Source organism: Tenrec ecaudatus, chromosome 10, assembly GCF_050624435.1.
Source record: "Tenrec ecaudatus isolate mTenEca1 chromosome 10, mTenEca1.hap1, whole genome shotgun sequence".
Classification (NCBI taxonomy): Eukaryota; Metazoa; Chordata; class Mammalia; order Afrosoricida; family Tenrecidae; genus Tenrec; species Tenrec ecaudatus.
Genome location: NC_134539.1, coordinates 74247382 through 74270874, shown reverse-complemented (window position 1 = coordinate 74270874; position 23493 = coordinate 74247382). Strand labels below are relative to the sequence as shown.

At 44.4% G+C, this 23493-nt stretch overlaps 1 protein-coding gene across 2 annotated transcripts in view; it reads right to left on the bottom strand.

Annotated features, from left to right (window-relative positions):
* The window catches only part of AK8 (adenylate kinase 8), a 162717-nt gene that overhangs the window by 52369 nt on the left and 86855 nt on the right, over positions 1-23493 (bottom strand). For both annotated transcript variants that reach the window (XM_075559083.1, XM_075559084.1), the window contains one exon: positions 14310-14451. In XM_075559083.1, coding sequence (XP_075415198.1) covers positions 14310-14451 — 142 coding nt within the window. The remainder of the gene's footprint in view (positions 1-14309; positions 14452-23493) is intronic.

The following is a 23493-nucleotide window of genomic DNA, read 5'->3' as shown; positions in this document are numbered from 1 at the left end:
ATATAAAACATTAGATGCTAAGATAACAAAAGGAGAGAAAAAGAAAACTGATACAGTGAGAGCATATAGAAGTAAAAGTATTATAGAAATAAAAACAATAGCAGTAACAAGATATAAACACAATAGAATATAGAGTTATCGTGAAAGTCAAACTTGAGAAAAGTAATACAGTAACGGAAAGACAAAAAACAACTAAAAAAATCATAATTATGGAAAATAGATTTTCAATATCCAACATCCTTGGTGTTTCTGAAGAAGAAAGCAAGAAGTTAGCCAGAAAAAGATTAATATATCTACTAGAAGAAAATTTCCCTGAAGCAACATTCATTAAAAAAAAAATCATAATGGTCCAGGGAAAATAATTAAAGAACCAAGCCAGAGACATGTTCCAGTGAACGTAAATGGACCAAGACAGTGAGAGAACGAGAGAAAGAGTCCTATGAACATCTAGGCAGAAGAGGCACATTGACCTATAAAGAAAAACAAACCTTACTGCTTCAGGCTTTACTACAATCCCAGAAACGCCACAGACAGGAGCAGGGGTTACCGGTAGTAGAGAGGAATGTGACCCAAGAATTCGTTCCTTTGACAGATTTTATCAAGTGAAGACATTCTCAAATATGCAAGAATTAAGAAAGTTTAACATTTATGAAAAGACATGCTTCTCAAAATTGACTCAAAGACACAATCCATTGAGATGCAAGACAAAGCTAAATGAAGAAGTTAAATTATGTAAATAGCTGGCACTGAAATCTGAATCCAATTGAAAAGAGAATAAAAAGTACAAGTACAGTTGCCATTTAATTACTTACTTTAAATGGCCCTTCTGGCAACAGTGCTCCATTTTTGTGATGTGTTACAAAGCCTAGCCTCTACACCTGTGGTACAGTTCCCTTTGGAGTCGTTACCTGCTGTGCTCATGAGGCAGGATTAAGGTGGCATACAGCCTCACGTTATTGGAGGGTATGACTCGAGTCTCCTTAGTTGCCTAGGGGGATAGCCTGAAAATTAGCCATCATCATTGACATCTGTGCTGATAGAAGAACTACCTTCCACTTTTAAGACATTCTCTTAAATTGCCAAGCTGCTAGCTTCCTGTGAATTGAGAAAAGCAGGAGGTTGGGATCACAGAACTGGCTGAGACGAGACCTGGCCTGCCGAACATGTGTGGAAGTGATCAGTATGTGGTGCTCTACCTAACCTTTTGACATTAGAAGGTAAAAGCCACATCTCCATCAACTCCCCAAACATGCCCTCTCCATGACTTAGCATGCACCGAAGATTAGTGTTGAGTTATCTGCTGACAGATACCAGTCAGATGTGTCAGTTACTGCCCGAAAAGACTGCTGGCCCAAGAGTTAGAGGGCCATGTCTTGGTAACACAGCCCATGCATGCTACTGTACTTGAAGAAACTTGAAGTGAGACTTTTTTCCCCTTCCATATTTGGAAATGTTGCGCCGTGGTAGCTGCTCTGGGCAACTTCAGGAAAGCTTGCTCTCTTGTCCTGCATCCTATGATTGCCTTGCCTCCACATGACCTCCAGTTCTTGGTACATGAACCAGTGGCCTATCACCTGACTTGACCCACTAGCTTCTGGGGTCTTGTAAGTCAACAGCCCGATTTGGTGTGAATGAGAATAACGTTCCAGAAAGATGTCTGGATGACGAATTTGGAATCCACAATCGTGTGAGATATTTCCTTGATGACTCATGAGTTCTGTGAGACCTTGCAGGAAATAGTGGAGTTCTGGGACATGAGGGAGAACACTGAGGGGAGACATGATGGAACGGCATAACATTTTGGAAAAGTTGAACATCTTTAACTTCCACCTCATTGGGACAAGGCTTGTACTAATCCTCTAAAAGAAATTATTTTATAATAGTAACTATAGCTAACATAATTGCTATAGTTCTAGAAAGAAAAAAAGATGATGTTAAAAATGTAATCTATGCATAGTAGACAAAACAGTTAAGCCTCTGCCCCTGAACTGTCTAAAACCGAAAAGTGAATGGGCTTGGGACTTAAGGAGGTGGTACAGATAGTGATTTTCTCTCATCTTCCACAGGAAGGAGTCATTTTGAAACTGAGACATACAGGCATAACCAAATTACGCTGAAGAGACTAGTGGAATGAGGAACAGACTATCTTCTAAATTAACCAGAGTGGAGGGTGGGAGAAGCCAACAGTAACAACAGGAAAGCATAAAACCATAATGAAGCATAACAAAAATAATAAAAGCAAAACTGAGATAGACCCAACTATTCAAGAAAACAAACACTAAGATGAAATAAACCCAATTTTATTCTGTCTGTGTGACATGCAACAAAAAATAATAAGAAGAGCAAAATAGTTGAAGGTGAAAATGAGATTTAAATGCAACAAAGAAAGCAGGGGTTGACTCTCAGGTGAAAATGACACACAGCGAAGTTAGTTCTATCCAAAAACCCTACAGAAAAACTACAATCTAAGCCACAGGGCAGACATAACAAAGGAAGTGAGAAAAAACAGGAACGAGTTCTCAAAAAAAAAGAGAGAAACATGGAAGTAGCCAAGGAAAAAAACTGGAACTAATAAGTTAAATAACATGGTAGGCTTTGTGGGAAATTATTCTGAGAGGTTATTTATAAAGTGTGGAAAGAAATAGCTAATAGGTGCAAGTACAAAAGATAAAAGCAACACAAAAATCTGGGCAAATGAAAAAAACAAGGTGATTAATACCTTAATAATAAAATAAATAGATAATAAACATGGGAAAGAAAGGAAGCCCTTGCTCCCTTAGAGCAGATGTTCTGGAAGTACCACACAAATTCATATTGATATCTCATTGATCGAGAACCCAATCAAGCAAACTGAAAGTGTGTCCCTTATTTCAGACATCAATGTGCTTCATTGAAAATGTATGTTTAGGAAGACGGCAACGAGATAAGGTAACCATGTTAGGGGCCCCATGGGCAATTGCTGGTTTCAGGGAGTGGGAGGCTGAGAGGGAGGTCCAGAAAGTGCAATTGGACCTTGCAGCCCCCCAAGGGTCTATTCTGATGCGTGGCTGACCTTCCCCATGGCATGGATCCCCCGGCCCACCTGCACACACTGGTTAGCTGCTGCAGTGTATGGCCTGGTGCCCGGGCCACATCAGCTTGCACCACCCACCGCAGCTGACTTCCAGCAATCTGCCCACTGCAGCTTGCACCCAGTGGTCCACCCACCTTGGCAGCTGGCTCATGGCCATGGGACTCTCCTGCCAGGGCTGATGGCTTGCAGGCCCTGCCCCCTGCCACTTGAGGTCTCCAGACCCCCATCCTTGGTGGCTCATGGGCCCCATCCTCTGAGGCTCGCCAGACTCACCTGCCGCCACTCACATTCTACTGTCCCCTGCTGCAGGCAGCCAGCTGCCAGATATCCATGGCTGTGGCATGCTCTGCTCCCCCACTACAACCCAAGACATCTTTGACCCAAAGGTGAAAAGAAAAGAAAAAACGAGGAGCTGATACCAAGGGCTCAACAGAAAGTCAATGTCTGGAAAAGAATGAAGGCAACATATGTACAAATTCACCTGATGCAAGCGATGTCTGGATTGTGATAAGAGTTTTAAGAGTCCCCAATAAAATGAAAAAAGAAAGAATGAATGAATTCCCCCACATACACAACACACAGCCAAGGAGGGAGGGAAGAAACCATCTACCACAACAGGTACGAGATGGCAGCAAAGAACCCACAGATGAAAGTAATTCCTCTGAATGTCAATGGTCTTAACTCACCCATTGAAAGACAACGAATAGTAGCCTGGATTAGGAAACAAAACACATCAATCTGATGTCTGCAAGAGACACATCTCAAGCTCACAGACAAAAACAGGCTGAGGAGCAAAGATTGACAAAAGGTCTATCAAGCTAACGGCAATCTAAGTAAAGCATGAATTGCAATTCTAGACTCTGACTAGTTATGCGGGACCTAACTAGAGATAAGTATGGGCACTATATAATGCTCAGGGAAACAGGAGACCAAAAGCCAGGAACATAATAAATATATATGCACCCAACAAGAGACATGTACAATTCATAAATCAAATCCTTCAAAAGATGAAAAAAGAAATTACAGAATCAACAATCATTGTAGGACATTTAAATACACCACTCTCTCGATGAAAGATCAACGGGAAAGAAACTCAACAAAGAGGCTAAAGAACTAAACTCTCCAATTAGGTAACTTGACCTGATAGACATATTCAGAGCGCTCCACCCAACAGAAAAAAATTCACATTCTTTTCAAGAGCACAGGGTACATATTTGAAAATAGACCACACACTGGGACACAAGTCAAGTTTGAGTAAATTCAAACATACAGAGGTCACGCAGACTTCCTTCTCTGACCACTAAAATGGGAAATCTACAAAATAAAAATAAACATGAGTGAATGCTTGGAGGATGAATAACATACTTCTTCAAAATGAGTGGGTATTGACCCAAATTACAGATGAAATTGGGAAGTTTCTAGAAACTAATGAATGAGAATACAACATACCAAAACCTATGGGATTCAGAAAAGGCAGCTATCAGAGGATGCTTGATAGCAATAAATGCACATATAAAGAAGGAAGAGGGGCTTATGGTCAACACCCTATCACAAAACCTTCAGCAACTGGAACAGAATAATCCTTCTAAAGCAAAAGAAAATAAATTATAAAAATCAGGGTGGAGATTAATGAATGGGAAAACAAAAATACATTGGAGAAAATCAATGCAATAAAAATTGGGTACTTCTAAAGGATCGACCAAATTGTTGGCAAATCTCACAAATGATAGGAAGGAGCAGACATCAATATCCAGAATGAGGGATGAAATGGGAAATTACAAGAGCCCTAATGAAATTAAAAGACTACTTACACAGTACTATGAAGTACAGTGAGATAGTTAAAGTTTATTGTGCCAACCAAGCTGATAAACACAAGTGGGATTAATTGAAGGGCAGAGAGATTAATGGCTTGGTGAACCTCGCCTTTCTAGTTCTTGGATCTCTTGCTTTCTGATGGTCAGACGAGGATGTGCTGCCTTAGCCAGTTCCCTGCTTCAGCTGGCAAGGCTCACTTTCTGCAAGACATCCCTAAGGAGAAGCTACATGGATTGACCCCAATGCAGCCCTGGGTGCTAAAGCAGCCGTGTGGACACCCTGCCAGCACTGAGATGCTTACACATTCACTGACTCAGCTTTCCTCCTGCAGTCGGCGTCATTGCGTGTGTTTTGTGAGATGGCGGAGGACTTTGTGGATTGGTGTCGGACATATGGGCTAGTGTTGGACTTATGGGCTTGGCAGCCCTGGATTGGGATGTTTTAATGTATACTTTATGTAAAACTCTCTCATACACTTTATGTAAAACTCTCTCTTATACATATGAGTTTCTGTGGGTAGGTTTCTCTAAAGTACCCAGACTAACACAGACAGTACATCAATGAATATGATAACTTGGAAGACGTGGACAAATACCTGGAAAAATAAACCCTCCCAAAATTATCTCATCTAGATGTCAAGAATGTGAACAGACCCATAGCAAAAGAAGAAATATATAAAGTTACCAAACAACTACCAACTGAAAAAAAGCTCCAGCATAGATGGCTTCACGGGAGAATTGCACCAAGCATTCGGGGAAGAGATGACACCAATTCTACAAAAGCTCTTCTAGAGCATTGAAAAGGACCATAAACCCCCAAATACATTCTGTGAAGTATAACACTGATACTAAAACCAGGAAAGGATCTGACAATAAAGAACTACAGGCTGATATCTCTAATGAACATAGATGCAGAAATCTTTAACAAAATCTTGGCCAATAGAATACAAAAGTATATAAAAAGAATAATCACATAACGAAGGTGAACTTTGGGGCCAGGGCTTGGTGCCCCAACAGACTGCATTGGAAAACACTCCTAAAGGCCAACAAACAGTCCTTGAACTAACTACAAGTGTTTCTTTCTTCTTGTGTTTTGTTTTTGTCATTGATTTGTTGTTGTTGTTTTGTTGTATATTGTTGCTTGGTTTTGCTCTGTCTTGTTTTTGTGCGCGTTATTATCTCCACAGGCCTGTCTAAATGAGATAGGCTGGATGAACAATATGGAGGAGAAAACAACGGGACCGAAAGTTCCGGAGGGACAAGGGAGAGGGGGAGGTGGGGGGAAAGGTAGTGGTGTTAACAAACCCTGGGACAAGGGAACAACAAGTGATCCAAATCAGTGGTGAGGAGGGTGTAGAAGGTATGGTAGGGTGTGATCAAGGGTAATGTAACCAAGAGGAGTTAGTGAAACCCAAATGAAGACTGAGCATGATAGTGGGACAAGAGGAAAGTCAAAGGAAATAGAGGAAAGGCTAGGAGGCAAAGGGCATTGATAGAGGTCTAGATAAAGACATGTACATATGTAAATTATTTATATATGAGGATGTGGAAATAGATCTGTGTGCATATATTTATAGGTTTAGTATTAAGGTAGCAGAAGGACATTGGCCTCCACTCAAGTTCTCCCTCAATACAAGAATACTTTGTTCTATTCAATTGGCATTCTATGATGCTCACCTTCCTGACACAATCGCTGAAGACAAAGCGGTGTATAAACAATTGTGGTGAATAAAGCTGATGGTGCATGGCTATCAAAAGATATAGCGCTTGGGGTCTTAAAAGCTTGAAGGTAAACAAGCAGCCATCTAGCTCAGAAGCAACAAAGTCCACATGGAAGAAACACACCAGCCTGTGCAATCACGAGGTATCAAAGGGATCAGTTATCAGGCATCATCAGAACAAAAAATCATATCATTGTGAATGAGGGGGGAAATGCGGAGTGGGATCCAAAGCCCATTTGTAGGCCACTGGATATCCCCTTACAGAAGAGTCTCAGGACAAGATGAGCCAGTCAGGGTGCAGTGTAGCAACAATGAAACATGCAACTTTCCTCTAGTTCCTAAATGCTTCCCCCTTCCTCCCCATTATCATGATGCCAATTCTACCTTACAAATCTGGCTAGACAGAGGAGGTACACTGGTGCAGATAGAAACTGGAAACACAGGGAATCTAGGGCGGATGATCCCTTGAGGACCAGTGGTGTGAGTGGCGATACTGGGAGGGTAGAAGGAGGGTGGGTTGAAAAGAGGGAACCAATTACAAGGATCTACATATAGATTCCTCCCTGGGGGATGGATAACAGAAAAGTGGGTGAAGGGAGACGTCAGACAGTGCAAGCTATGACAAAATAATAATTTGTAAATTATCAAGAGTTCAGGAGGGATGGAGAGCGTGGAGGGAGGGGTAAAAATGAGGAGCTGATGCCAGGGGCTTGGGTAGTGAGCGGATGTTTTAAGAATAATGAGGGGAATGAATGTACAAATGTGCTTTATACAACGGATGTATGTATGGATTGTGATAAAAGTTGTATGAGCCCCTAATAAAATGATGGGGGAAAAATAATAATTCCAGACCAGGGGGATTCATACTAGGGATACAGGGAAAGTCAAACATCCAAAAATCCATTAACATCATCCATCACATTGAAAGGAAAAAGGACAAGAATCACATGATTGGACAACACTCAACACCCATTCCTAAGAAGACACTCAGGAAGATAGAATAATAATATAATTCAAGCTATACATGACAAACCAATGGCCAGTGTTGCAATCAATGGACAAAAAGTGAAAACATTTCCAATGAAAAAGGGGACCAGCCCCTTGTCCTCGCTTTTATTCAACATCATACTGGAGGTCCTAGCTAATAATATAAGACAATGGAATGCTATCCAAGGTATACGTCTGGGGAAAGAAGTGAAACTATCATTATTTGCAGATGGCATTTTATATTATTGCAGATGGTCCTCCTATTATGGAGGACCCCAAAGACTCCATAATAGGAGTACTGGGAGTCACAGAGAAATGTAGCAGAGGGGCAGGATATAAGATAAATCGGAAGTCACTTGGATTGCTATATAAAATTGACAAGATTACAGAAAAAGAGATCAAGAAAGTAGTATCCTTCACAATAGCCAAGCATAAAGTGAAATATCTAGGGATATTCCTAACCAAAAAGAAAAAAGACCTGCATGAAGAAAACTACAGAACATTATTACAAGAAACCCAAACAAACCTTCACAAATGGAAGAATATCCCATGCTCATGGATTGGAAGACTCAATATAGTAAAGATGTCAATACTACCTGAGGCACTATACAAGTTCAATGCAATCCCGATTCAAGAACCAGCATCTTTTTTCAAAGAAATGGAAAAACTCATGACCCAACTTCATATAGAAAGGGAAGAAGCCCAGAATTGGCAGAGAATTCCTCAAGAAAATTAAAGTGAGTGGGCTTGCTTTACTGGGCTACAGCATGGTACTGGTATAGTGGGAGATACTCATATCAATGGATAAGAACAGAAAATCCAGAAATAAAATCAGCAGAATACAGACAACTGATCTTTGATAAGGGCTCCAAAAAATATCAAATGGGAAGTGAATGCTGTGTTTAACAAATGGTGCTGAAAAAACTGGATATCAACTTGCAGAAGAATGAAGCAAGATCCTAACATCACTTCATACAAGAACAAATTCAAGGTGGATCACAGACCTTGAGGTCAAACCCTGAACTATCAGGATTATCGATGAAAAATTTGGGACAAAGCTAAGAACCTTAGCATAGGGAATACATGGGCTATCAGAATTAAGAAAGGATATACTTTCAGAGAAAGATAAAATAGATGAGTGGGACATATTAAATATAAAACACTTGTGTACATCGAAAGACTTTAGCAAGAGAGTAATAAGAGAGCCCACGGGCAGGGAAAAGACATTTCAGATCAGATAAAGGGATTATTACTGAAATCCACAGAATCCTCCAAGCCTACAACAAGAACAAAAGCCAATAGCCCACTGAGGAGGTGGGTTAAAGACTGGAACAGTAGATTCACAAAGGAGGAAACCTGAATGGCCAATAAACATAAGAAAATGTTACTGTTCATTAGCCATCCAGGAAATGCAAATTAAAACAACTATGAGAAACCAAATAACACTCACAAAGATGGCCCAATTGAAAAAATAAATAAAACAGAAAGCAACCAATGTTGGAGGGGGTGTGGTGAGATAAGAACTCTCATTCACTGCTGGTGGTCTTGCAGATATGTACAACCTCTGTGGAAAGCAATTTTGCGACACCTAAAACAGTTGGAAATTGAGATAATACTTTCCGGTCCAGCATTTCCACTACTGGGCATATACCCAGGCGAACTAAGAAATAGACCAAGACCGCCTTCTGTTCTCCAATGTTCATCACTGCACAGTTCACTGTTGCAAAAACCTGGAAACAGCCTAAATGTCCAACAATAGATGAATGGATTAAAAACTCTGGTATATACACACAATGGAATACTATGCATCCCTAAAAATTAGTTATGAAATGATGAAACACCTCATTTTGTGGAAAAGAGTTGGAGGATGTTGTGCTGAGTAAAATTAGCCAAGCACAAAAGGTCAAGTACAATATGAGCCATTGAGATAAGTTCAAGCACAGAACGGTCCTAAGGGAAATTGCACACAACACACAATCTCTGAACTGAGGACCAGAGACTCTGGAATGAGCCAAACCAATCCTAATGATACATCCATCGTGAAACAAACAAAAATTAAAATAAACAAATTAATTTTATTATGTATACATATATATTTATTTGATAGATAGAGAGACACAGATAGCTGTGCTGAAAGACATCTTTTCTACCCTCTCTCATATGCCTTTCAGGCACACAGAGGGTTGGGAGAAGAAAAAAGACAGTAGTGGGGGAACAGGGCACAAATTCACCCAAGGGACGGGTATTGTTTATGTCTTCACAGGAAAGGACGCCAGGAGTGGACCTCATTCTAGAGTGTCAATCCTTGAGGGTGGTGTTCCTGCCAGGAGATGACTACAGGGCTGGCCTCAGCTAGATGACAGCTCTAGAGAGGATGGTCTGGAGACACAGTTTGGGGTGAGCGGCTGGTCTGACATGCACACACATGGGGCAAACCAGGAGGAGAGTGCAACAGACCAGGGATGGGGGCGAAGTCTGGGAATCCCGGAGAAATTCCGATTGTAGACTTCTGACTCTGGGGGCAGCACTTAGCACCTCGCTCGCACTGGTTAGGGGTTACTCACACTCAAAGTCTAAATGTGTAATGGGGGGGGGGGACACTAGACCGCTCCATCCCTGACTGCAGGAAGAGCAATAGGGATCCTCAAGGTGTGCGTCTATCAGGCACAAAGGCTGAGGACTAAAAGGGTATAAGTGCTGTCAGGTAAGCGACCCTAGGCCATGGAACCCTGAAAAAAGGGGGGGGGGTTAGGCTGAGGTATTATAACAGGTCCTGCCTGCTATTTAGCAGAGAGTTGGTCATTAAATCTGGGTCAGGACATCAGTTACACTTGGAACTGTTTATACAGTCTCTCTCTCTCTCTCTCTTTCTCTCTCCCTCTCTCTCAATTTTTGGTGTCTGTCTTTGTAAGACAGGCAGGACAAGCAACCCTATGGAGACAGGGACAGGACCGTTGGTTGGGGGGGTGTGTTAGTCTGGGTAAACTACAGAAACAAATTCATACATTCATATGTATATAAGAAAGAGATTTATATGCAAGAGGATTAGAAAGCATCCCAACCCAGTCCAGTCCAAGCCCATAAGTTTGATATTAGCCCATAGGTCCAATGCCAATCTATAAAATCCTCTGCAGACTCATGAAACACATGCAATGATACCAAATGCAGAATGAACAGAGGCCAGTGGGTAGAAAGACTTTAGATCCAGTGGCATTGTAAGCATCTCAGCACTGGCAGGGGTCTCAGCAGGTTTCTCCCATTCCCAGGGCTGCATCAGAGTAGGTCCATGTGGCTTCTCCTCAGGGATGTCTCATAGGAAGTGAGCAGGGAGAGAGAGAGAACGTCTCCCCTCTCCAAGGAGGAAAATCAGGAATTCCCAGAATTCTCAGGAGAAGGCCATGCCCACACAGAAGCCTCATTGCTATGATCCAATTGACAGACTAGACTCCACTCCTTCACTCTTAATCCTTTTAAATCCCAAATTGACACAAGATTATTAACTACCACAGTGGGTGGGGCATGGGGAGGGAGAAGGCAGGGAATGTTGAGGCAATAATGACAGGGACAAGGAATAATAAGGGTTATAAAATTGGCAGTGAGGAAGGTATAGCATTCCTGGTCAGGTTAGATCAGTTGAAAAGTGTTTGAGAGGTATTACTGAGAAGTGAACCAGGGGTAATCAAAATAGTGGAGCACGAGGAAAGGAATAAAAAGGGGGGAAAGAAGAAGAAAGCAAATATATATGTGTGTGTGTAAATATGCATAAATAAATATGTAAATATATTTCTGTATAAATACAGGTGTATTTGTCTATTCATGGGCATATATGTAAATTCAACAAGGAATTGATGGATTTTGGAACTCTACTAAAATCTCACCTCAGTTCAAGAGCAGTTTGTTCTAATGAAGTATGATGCTCATCTTCCTGACATGATTGCTGAAGACAAAATGGGTGCATAAGCAAATGTGGTAAAGAAAGTTGATGGTGCTTAGCTATTAAAAAATATAACATGTGGGATCTTAAAGGTTTGTAGTCAAACATGCAGCCATTGAACAGGGAAGCAACAAAGCCCACATGGAAGAAGCACACCAGCCTCTGTGATCATGAGGTGTTGACAGGAATAGGTATCAGAAGTTCTAAAACAAGCAATCAAATGACTGTGAAGGAGCCTGGACAAAGTGGAGACCCCAAACTCACCTGTAAGACAATTGGACAGGCCTGCACAGAGGGGCTGTGTGTGGGGGATGAGGAATTCAGGCTGCAGCATAGCACTGATGAAACTCAAAACCACCCTCTGGCTCTTTAATATTTGCTCCCCTTCCTATACTAAGGCTTATGTTCACCCCATGAATACTTTTAGATCTACGTAGGTGCAGGAGTGTAAGTAAGATCGTTTGATGCAGGAATGCTGGGATGGATGGCCCTACAGAAACAGCAACAGGAGCAATGATTCCCTGAGGATATGGGAAGATGTGGGGGAGGGAGGGGGAGCTGATAGCAATGGAGACTATATAATTCCACTCGAGGGGAGTGAATAACAGAATTGTAGGTGAATATATATATAAAGAATATTAATCATAATATATAACAATAACAACAAGGGTTCTGGGGGAAGGGTGGGGAAGGGAAGGGGGAAAGAGGAGCTGACATCAAAGAGTTCAAGAAAAATTAAAATGTTTTGAAATTGATCACAGTAGCAGTTGTAAAAGTATTCTTGATCTATTTGAATTATGGAGTTATGACATCTGTAAGAGCTCCCAATAAAATGATAAATTAATTTTTAAAAAATTTTAAGAAGCAAGCAATAGAATAAAATGAGACCCGAAAAAAGATAATGGATGTTTACTACTAAGTAGACCAGGTAAAATTAACATTGGAGTAGACAAACGAGAAACTCTGACATACACAGTCTGATACACATGAAAGTTCTGAGATACACAGCCACTGCCATCAAGAGGACACTTCTCAATGAGTACATAGTGACACAAACCTCAATGTACCAACTAGCAAACAGGAAATCATATATGGTGAAAACTTCAGAAAACACACACACACACCAATAGAATACAGTAGGAGTGAGAAATTTGACAAATCTCTCTTGTCCTTAACAAATTGATAGACTGAAAAAGGGGCTGTGAAGGGAGAAGGAGAGAGAACAACAATAAACAAGATAAGGATATGGGTGGAATTTAAATGATAAAATTAAGTTTGACCTAATTAATTTAAATCTCTAAACTTAAATTAAAAATATACATCTTTTTGAAACACCCATGGAACACTTAAACAATTATTCACAGAATAAACCTTATGCATTCAATAAATAGATGTTATACTTAAATTCAAACCTGTACTTTGCCTTATAATGAGAATATCGAAAGCTGAAGCAATAGCAACAAAGTATCAACTACTTGAAATGGAAAACCTCTTCTAGACACTTTTCAGGGAAAGAGACTTTAAAAGTACATTCCAAAAGTCTAAATAGCATTCATAATATCGAGAAAGAGCAAATAATAAAGATCTCATATATTTTAAAATATGAGGCATGGCTAAGCTTATAAAGAGAAGATATGTCGAAGGATTAAACATTTTCAGTATAAAACAAGAAATACATAAAAGAAGGGAATTATGCATTTTCACTCATAATTTGAAAAAAAAGAAGCAAATAAGCCCAATAAGGAGGTCAGTGGTAAAGAGAAGCAGAGGTGCATGCATGAAGACTATAAGGAAAGAAGCAGAAGGGAAAATAAATCCAAGATAACTATTGGTGAAAAACTCGATAAGCAACACAAACAAGCCAATTCTACTGCCATCAAGTCAATTCTGACTCATAGCAACCCTGTAGGGCAGAAACCCTAGTGCTTCCAAAACTACAAACTTCATGAGCGCAGACAGCCTCATCTTTCGCCCATGGAGCAATTGGTAGGTTTGAACCACTGACATTGTGAATGTGCTTAACCCACTGTGTCACCAAGGCTTCTTTAGGAAAGGCAAGCTACTAGTTAAATGAATCCCCCCAAAAGGAGAAAACACAAAAACGCGAGATTAGCCACAAGGAAAAGGAAGTAGCGGAAACAGAAGAGATTTGAAAATTGCTAAAGTATTTAAGTGCACAGCAGAAAGGGTTGATTTTCTATAAAAAGAGTATTTGCACAAGAAAGGAAGTTCAAATTCACCAAATACCATGACTGGAATCAAACTGTTAATAGACTATCTCTTCCCCAAAGTGCCAGCGCCCAGAAACACTTATATCAATAATTATTAAAACTATCTGAGATATGGAGGACGCATGAAACATTTTGACATCTCACCTCATCACTACTGAAAGTCTGACTGCACCAAAACCCAAGCCCACTGCCTTTGAGCTGATGCGTGTGAGTCCAGATTGACTAGAGAATCAAATCCAGAAACACTCGTGTGTGTGTGAGACAAAGCTTTACACAAAAGAGCAACGGCATACTGAGAAAATATCCCAGACCAGTCGGGATCAAGTCCATAAGTCTGATATCAGCCCATATGTCTGATACCAGTCTGTAAATTCCACTTCAGACTCACGCAACACATGCAATGGTGCTGAACGCAGGAGGATCACAGGCCAGTATGGGTCCCATGGGCTAAGATCAAGGTGACCACTGGGACTGCGGCAGAAGCCCGCCCACCCCCCGCCATGACAAAGACCGTCCCAGGAGGTGGCAGGATAAGGACCAAGAGCTCACCTATTGGGCTTGTGACTCAAATTTTGCAGCAGTTGGGCCTGGTCCAGGTCCCTTGGGTAATCGTGCAGCACCCACCCTCGCTGAACGCAATCCTCCAGGTTCAGGCGGTAGGTCAGGATCTTCAAGATGATGCTGTCAGGGACTGGGGAGAGAAAAAAAGACTGGTGGTGGCTGTGCTGTTCCAGGTCCTTGCTCCTGATGAAGCAGAAGCTCGGGCAGGGTCTTCTGCGTTAGTTGTTTATGGACTTTCTCCCCTCATTTGAACAGAGAGTGAACTGGTGAAGACGTGGGTGAAATGGAGTCACAGGGAGCCACCTGGAGAAGTCGGTGGATGCCCACCACCCATAATCCTGCATGACACAGAGAAGGACTCCCTTGGCAGCTTGCAATGTGGGCAAGCCTGGCTGTTCACTGACGTTGGGAAGACATCATCGCCACATGGGCAACCTTCTTCCCCTTTCAAGGATCCATGTCTGTATCAAAACACTTTTCATAGAAACGCATCAAGCCCGGCTGAAGTTTTCATTTCCCTTCAGCGTAACCCCTTGGTTCTCCTTGATGTGCTGTGCTCCATCAGCAACGGTCATGCCCCTTCACCCCCCAATCTCCCCTCATGGATGCTTAGAACGAAAGCTCTCTCAAGAATATCAGCTCTTGTTCTAACCAGAGACTGAAATAAAGTCCTTTGGAAAATGAAATATTGAAAGAAGCCTCTTGTTTACATTTCCACAATTGACATTTCTCTGAAATTTATATGTCTCTTCCCAGACTCATTAAATAGCCTATGTTGCTAATGTACTGCGTTCTAGCAATTTGCACTGCATTCCCTGCACTTTGCACTCATTTTCCCAGAAATACTTGGTAAATATTACCACTGTTTGCGATGGTGGTGGGCCCCAAGATGAGGGGGTTTCCCTGCGTTACGACGACAGAACTCTCACAGGATCTTTAGAAACACACTGCTTTTTCCCTATGAGCCATCGGGCAAGTGGGCAGGCAGCGACCCCACAGTCTATGCTTCAAACCTTCAAGCAGGTGGGCAGGATGTCACCAGGTGAGTGTGCAGGTGAGAGACACAGAAAAAGCATAGCAGTTGCTTTCCTCCATGGTGGTGACTTGCCGTGTTATCTACCCTTGAAGTTAGCCCGCTGTTGTCGAGCTGACCCTGACTTGTAGACTTAGCCACCTTGGAGGACCTCTGTCACCTTTATCAAAGCAGACTGCCACATCTCGCTTCTACAGAATGGTTGGCGGGTTCAAACCATGGACCTTTTGTTTAGCAGTTGAATCGTGTGTAACCAATGTGCCACCAGGATCCTTGGCACCAAAGAACCATACACTCTCTTCTAAGTAATTTACATTTTCCTGGACTTTTTATTTTTAAACATCTTCCCCCTTTCGTTCCTGATCTTCAGGAAAAAGCAGAAAGGAGGTTTTGCTTAAACAAAAACATCTGGCTATCTACAATCTAGTCGTAATAGGGTCTTAACAGTTTCTAAGTGGCCATCTGAGCTACAACTGTTGGGTTCCAGCCATATGAGACAAATGAGAACAAAGGAAAACAGAGCCTCAAAGCAGAAACGACTCCACAAGCCTAGTCACGAGCTCACACACTCCACATTCTCATCTGTTCTGGGACCAGACGTAGATGGGGACCAGCTACTGCCACCCACTGTTCTGACCAGGGACACAACAGATGGTCCCAGATAGAGTGGAAGAAGAAGGCAGACCCAAATCCAAATCCTTCAAATACAATGAAGACCAGACAGCTGCCTTGTGGTACTCTTTAAACTCGACCCTGAAACCACTCTTGCCTTTAAGCTAAGTGATAAATTGGCTCATGAAAGAAATAGTATCACATGGGGCTATTGTGCTCCTTTCAAAAATAATGTAGAAGCCACCGAAGGAAAGGACCAAATAGTGGAGAGGAGGCTGCTGGTGTGATTGGGTCCAGGATGGTCCCTAGGAAGTCACATTTGACTGACATCTGAATGTTGGATCCAGTCCACAAAGACTTTTGAGATAGAGATAGATGATAGATGATAGATAGATAGATAGATAGATAGATAGATAGATAGATAGATAGATAGATAGATAGATAGAGTTCAAAGGCCCTGAGTTGAAGCACACGCTTGGCCATTCAAGGACCTGACCCAGGGCCAGGATGACTGGAACAGAGTAGAGAAGAGGAAGGACAGTGGGGGTGAGAGTGGAGAGGTCCTGACAAGCCTTCAGAAGGAATGGGGCTTCAATCACGCCAGGCATTTGGAAACAATCATATGTTGGCCCTCAGAGCCTATTTATTGAATGAACATATGCGAATTAGTCTTAGCATCCTGAACCAGATAGCCCAAGAGCATGCACGTGGCCTTATTTGCAAACTAAAAGCTCATTTGGTAGGAAACATCAGTGGAGTCCCCATTGGAGTCCCTAAAGGCCAAAGTCAACTCACCCCAAGGATGCGGCTAACCACAACCACTTTCAAAGGAGCCACTAGAGAACTGAGGATTCCTATAGGCAGGATCTAGGAGCCCCGGTGCTGTAGTGACTGCAGGCTAGGTTGCTAACTGCAAGGTCAGTGGTTCAAATCCACCAGCTGCTCGGAGGGAGAAAGATGAGGTTTTCTACTCCTGTAAAGACTTACAATCTTGGAAAACCGTGAAGCTATCTCAATTCTGTCCCGGAGGGTTACTATGACTCAGAATCTACTCAGTGCCAGTGAGCTTGGGGCTCTTTTTTTTTAGAGGCACGAATGGACCTGTTTGGAAAGAGCTGTAAAGAGGAGCTGAGTGTACTAACTGCTAGTAGCTTTAGCTTCCCACTCTTGGAAACCATCTTTTGTTGACCCACACAAGCTCAGTGTCCTTAAAATCCTTGAGAATCCCGCATAGTTGAGACATACTAAGCTTCCAGCCGCAGCCTCTGAGAGAGAGAAAGACTGACTCCTGGGCGTCCCTAGCTAGTTCCAGTTCTATGCCCACCACCTGTGAGATCAGTCTCCTCCCCTGTAAGACATGAACTCATCTCTCAGAGAAAAGCTACAAGAGGATTTTCAACACTAGAGCTTCCACGAGAGGTCTTTTGAATAAACCCAGAAATCTCAACTCGAAGCCCCCAAATGCCTTTCTTTCCCAGGCCTAAGCTGGGTTTCCTGTAGGCCAGGGGCCTCCATTGCCAGCAGTGGGCCTCCTGGAGCCCCAGTGTCCACCTCTGTGACCCAGCACTTCCCGTTGCCACGGGGCCTAGAGAAGGCTCATAGACAACGGGAGACCCTGAAGAGGTATGCTGAAGGGGTGTGTAGGCATTTCAGTTCTTTCTACAATCATATCCAGATTCCCATGTGGGTAGATGCCACGAAGCCATTGACCTGTAAATTATAAACACTAAGTTCACCCTCTGAACTTGACCATGACCTAGGGACAGTGCAGTCTATTTGAGGAGCCCTGGTGACCTCTCACAGGGTCCGTTTGAAACCACGAATTGCTCCGTAGGAGGAAGCTCAGGCTTTCTGCTCCTATGATGATGTCCCCACAGGGAAACCCACAGGGGCAGATCTGAGTTGGAATTGGCTTGAATTGTGGGAGTTGTGATGTCTTGGGTGATTACCTTCCTCATACTCAGCGATATCAGTGATAGTCTGGGGTCCATTAAAGCCACCTTTGTTTGAGGGTGAGGACTGGATTGGCCACATTTTCTGACTGGTGTCTCCAATCGTCCACCCTGCTTAGAAAGCAAGCTGTAGCCGGTGGACTCGGATAGGCTGCACTGCAGCCTTCTGGGGCACGGAACCAGGGTGATTCCGAGTTAAGGGCCTGGAAGAGCATGCCATCCGACTCTCCATTTCAAAGTTGTGAGACCAAGACCAGAAGAGGTTGTGGCTCATATGAGCCACCGAGAGTCCTCTATCCAGCTGGAAGTAGGGCTGGAACGGAATGCTTATTGCTGCCCCCCAGAGCACCCCCTGCTGGTCCCTCAATGCAAGAACAGTTTGTTCTATTAAACTGGCATTCCGACACGCTGAAGACAAAAGTGTGCATAGCAAATGTGGTGAAGAAAGCCAATGGTGCCTGCTATCAAAAGATAAAGCATCTGGGACCTTAAAGGCTTGAAGGTAAACAAGCGGCCATCTATCTGAGAAGCAATAAAGCCCACATGGAAGAAGCACACCAGCCTGTGTGATCACAAGGTGTCGAAAGAACAAAAAATCATATCATTGTGACTGACGGGGAGAGCAGATTGAGGACCCAAAGCCCATCTGTAGGCAACTGGACATCCCCTTACAGAAGGGTTCAGGGAAGAGACAAGGCAGCCAGGGTGCAGTGTAGCAATGATGAAACATACAACTTTCTTCTACTTCTTAAATGCTTCCTCCCCCACCCCCCACTATCATGATCCCAATTCTACCTTACAAATCTGGCTAGGCCAGAGGATGTACACTGAAACACAGGGAATCCAGGACAGATGATCCCTTCAAGACCAGTGGTAAGAGTGACGATACTGGGAGGCTGGAGGGAAGCTGGGGTAGAAAGGGGAAACTGATTACAAGGATCTACATATAACCTCCTCCCTGGGGGATGGAGAACAGAAAAGTGGGTGAAGGGAGACGTCGGACAGTGTAAGATATGACAAAATAATAATAATTTATAAATTATCAAGGGTTCATGAGGAAGAGGGGATGGGGAGGAGCTGATACTCAAGTAGAAAGCAAATGTTTTGAGAATGATGGCAACAAATATACAAATGTGCTTGACACAATGGATGGATGGATGGATGTATTGTGATAGAGTTGTACGAGCCCCCAATAAAATGATTTTTTAAAAATCGGCCCCTTGTTGAGTCCATTCCACCTCATATGGACACTGTCTGCTATGGAGAACTTCCCTGGGGAGTTTCCAAGGGTGTCATCTTTGAAATAGACTGCCACCTCATTTTCCCACAGAGCAGCTGACCTTTCGTTAGGGGTCGAGTATCTAACCACTGTGTCACCAGGACTAAACCACAGAGGGGACCGGGGTTGAGAAGCCAGCCTAAAAACTCCCTTGTAGCAAATACATTAGGGCGTCTCCTTCAGAGAGACTGACCCCATCTGGGCCAAGAGTCAGGGCCTGCAAAGCACTGCCGGTGACAGAAACAAATGGCGGGTCCCTCTGCGAGTTGAGGCCCAAAGCCAGGACCTTTGCTGTCCCTTCCCCCAGGCCATTTCCTGTCTCAAGTTCTCGCACTCGGTGACCAGAGGCTTGCTTGTGCTTCCTGTAGGGTATCAAGTCATTTTCTAGCCCAGTGTGGTGTGACCAGCCAGTTCAGCAAAAATGCGGGGTTTTATCTTTTTTTTTTTTTTGAGGGAGTTGAGCTTGTTTTCTGTGTTCCGCCAGGAGTTTCAAGTCCCCTTGATCATGCGGCCCATTTAGCCGTAACCCACTCGCAGGTTGAGATTCCTCAGTGCCAGCTGAAGCCTTTCACCATTAAGCCAGATGCCTCAGGCTTGATTTCTGGGCTTGACAGTTAACATCTTACCCTGAGTACCAGTTACTGCCAAAGGCTACTCCCTCTCTGGAATGTCCTGTCAGCCCTAAATTTAGAAAAGCACAAGATATGAATATCCCATTATTTCATAAGGCCACCCCTCCTCACCACCCCCCATTTCCTCCTCAAGATCTTCCGTAATAGATACCAGCCCTCACACTGACTTCGAGGTTATTAGATGCTCGGTTCACTTATTCCCTGCCAGCCTGGGCGTGTTGGGTGCTAGGGATCCATCATCACATGCCTGGGGTCCCCTGGCGCGGCAGCCATCCTACCCGGGCCCCCTTCACCACCCGCCTCACCCTGCCCTTAGCCACTGGCCCGTCTGCCCTGCAGTAGAAGTAGCCCAGCTCCAAGCTCCATTCTCCACACTGAATACTCTACTCGTCATCAAAATTCCAGGCTCTGGACAGGGAAACGTGCCAACTGGACTTAGGCCACGCACACGAGAAGGAAGTGGACAGGATGGATTCTCCACTAGCTGCCGGCCTGGCTTCTGTCCCTCAGTCAGGTCCGCTGAAGAGAGTGGATGAGATTCCAGCACTTGCATTTCCCAGCACAAACAAACCAAAGCCACGGGAGGAGAAGGGGCTTGCCCTGGGTGGCAGGGAGCCCTTTCTGCTGCGTCACGCTGCACCTGCTGTTGTACCTCCAGGGTAGCCACCCCCCCCCACCAGAGCGACTACATTCTCTCCATCGTTCCGTGGCCCTCACCCTGGCACAGCCAGATAGGCATGGAGGGCAGCGTTGCTGCTAAGCTTGGCAGAAAGGTACCAGGACACAAGTTACCAAAAGGGAAATAGCTCTCTCTGCTGGTTCTTAAAAGAACTGTGGGTTGACACGCGCAGTAAGGAAGCCACCTCAGGCCAAATCAGAGAAAGCTGAGCCCCTTTTAGACACACACACACAGACACCACCACCACCACCATATACATGCCTCTGCATTTCCCTACACAACTCACAGTCAGCTACCTCCACCACTCACACATACACACTGCACACATACACTTCTGCATTCACACAGGCCAACAAGCACTTACATACAAACGACACACAGCACACACCCCCACTGATTAATACCCCTATACACCCTCTGCCCAAATGCACTGCACATGCGTACACAGCGCACACACCCACCCCACCAGCACACACCCTTCATTCGCTTCCAGGCAGCCTGCTGGAAGCCCATGCCCAGGCAGCATAGGAGAATTAATGGAAGGCATCAGTTTTCTCCTTCCCAACGTCACCCGTGGAAGTTCAGGGTCTAAGGGGAGCCTGGGGAAGCCAGGCGGGGGGGCGGAGTTTTAGGGAAAGTGCCTGGCTGGGGAGGAAAGGAGGGCTTTGCTTTGTGATCAGGGCAGAACAGGGACTGTGTTAAGGGATGATCCGTGCTGACATGGAGCTGAAGCCTGAGATAACTTCAAAGACAAGACACAGGGGACCCAAGGACGGGGCAAGCGAACTAATTAGCTAGCAGCTTGACCATCTGCAGAGTAGCACTCTCCACCCCTTTGACTGCCTTTAATCACAGCCAGTGTCCCCTGGACAGGTCCTTCGACCTCGAGTGGGGTGCCCACTTCACTTTTGGAAGTGCATCCACTCTATGCTTAAATAAAACCTTTGCCCAGTGCAGGATACAATGCCACACTTTGGATTTTATTTTCTGTTTCACAGAGCCAGAGCTCAAAGGGAGGAGGCCTGGTGGCAGAGTGGCTACACATTGGGCTGCTAACTACAAGGTCAGCAGTTCAAAACCACCAGCCGCTCTGAGGGAGAAAGAAGAGGTTTTCTATTCCAGTGATGTCTTGGAAGCCTACAGGGGCGTTCTACCGTGTCTTATAGCGTCACCATGTGTGCGAATCGACTCGGTGGCAGTGAGAGCGGTGAGGTGCTTAAAAGACGGGGGCTCACAATTCCCCCTCAGGCTCTCTTCCACGGGATCCGGGGAGTCGCTCCAATTTACAGTCACTGTAATTGGATAAAAACGGAACAACCACTCCTGGGAGACCATTATTCTCTGGATGGCTCTAACTCCAGCCCGAGTCCTGCAAGCTCTCCTCATTGCGGTGACCAGTGGGTCACTTAGGCAGTGCTTAAGGGCAGGTGCTGCAGGCAGGTACGTGTCCCTGGTGGTGTTGCTGTTTGTTTATTATTTACTGCCACCTGCTGGTCAAGATTGGGTCCTGCATGCTAAGTGAGCTCTTTGAAGGATAAAAAGCATTTGTAAAACCTCCAAGGGAAATACCGAGGAGAAACTGGGGTTGTTTGAATAAGTCGCACTCTGGTGCTCTCCAAGAGGGAGAAAAGTCCACGGGCTCTCGCTTGCCTCCTTCATAAACTTAAATCACAGGTGCTAGACAAGTCCCTGTGCCCTAGGCCCGGGCTCCCCAGGTGAGGTAGTTAATTGTGCCAACCTGGCCGATAAACACATGTGGGGTTAATTGAAGGGCAGAGGGATAAATGGCTCAGTGAGCCTCTCTTTCTAGTTCTCAGGTCTCTTGCTTTCTGATGGTCGAGCCAGGGTACAGCTGCCTTAGCCAGTTCCCTGCTTCAGCTGGCAAGGCTCACTTCCTGCAAGACATCCCCAAGGAGAAGCCACATGGACCTACCCTGATGCAGTCCTGGGTGCTGGAGCAGCCATATGGAGACCCCTGCCAGTGCTGAGATAATTACACGGTCACTGACTCAGCTTTCCTCCTGCAGTCGGCGTCATAGTGTGTGTTTTGTGAGATGGAGGAGGACTTTGTGGGTTGGTGTTGGATATACAGGTTAATGTTGGACTTGTGGGCTTGGGCAGCACTGGGTTGTGATGTTTTCTTGATGTGCACTTCCCCTTTATATAAAACTCTCTCTTATCCATGAGTTTCTGTGGATTTGCTTTTCTCTAATGCACCCAGACTCACACAGAATTTAAACATCTACGTTTTGAAAGTCTGTATCTCAGCATCTCCCTTGCTTAACAACAACAATGGTCGAAATTGCTTGGAAGATAAAAGTGTCAGGGGACAGCCATTTTTAATCCAGGGTTTTTTTTCAAGTCCAGAAAAGCACATTGGCCCTGGGGGCTTCTCCCAATTAGGAGTTCATTCTACATCTGTGCTGCTCTTTGCTCAGAGCGGCTGCCCTGCGCGCTCACTCTCCTCTGTCTTGTCTGCCCGGCAAACAGCAGAGTGCCCACAGCATAGCCTCGCTGGTCGCAGGGCCACACCAACCCCAAACTCACTGCTATTGAGCCCATGCCGACTTCCGCAGCCCTGTAGGACAGGGCAGAACTGCCCCTGGGAGTTTCCGAGCCTGGGACTCCTTAAGGGAGTGGAAAGCCCTGACTCTCTCCCGAGGAGCGCTGGGGGTTGCAAACGGCTGACCTTGCCATTAGCAGCCCAGCACTTGACCACTCTGCAGAGGTGACAGCGCCACCCCACAGAAGCCACTTCAGCTCGCCTCCTCTAGTGAAGTTGTGGGGAAATGATCCAGATGGCAATGATACAGATGTACACCTACAAGTGCATATACTAGTGATAAATGTCTGTATCGTGTATTTTAAAACCTATAAATGTCTGAAACCCCACCCACTGCAATGGAGGCCTTTCTGGCTCTCAGCAGCCCTCCCACACAGGGTGGCACTGCTCCCGAGAGGTTCAAGGTGGGAAAGATGTATGGG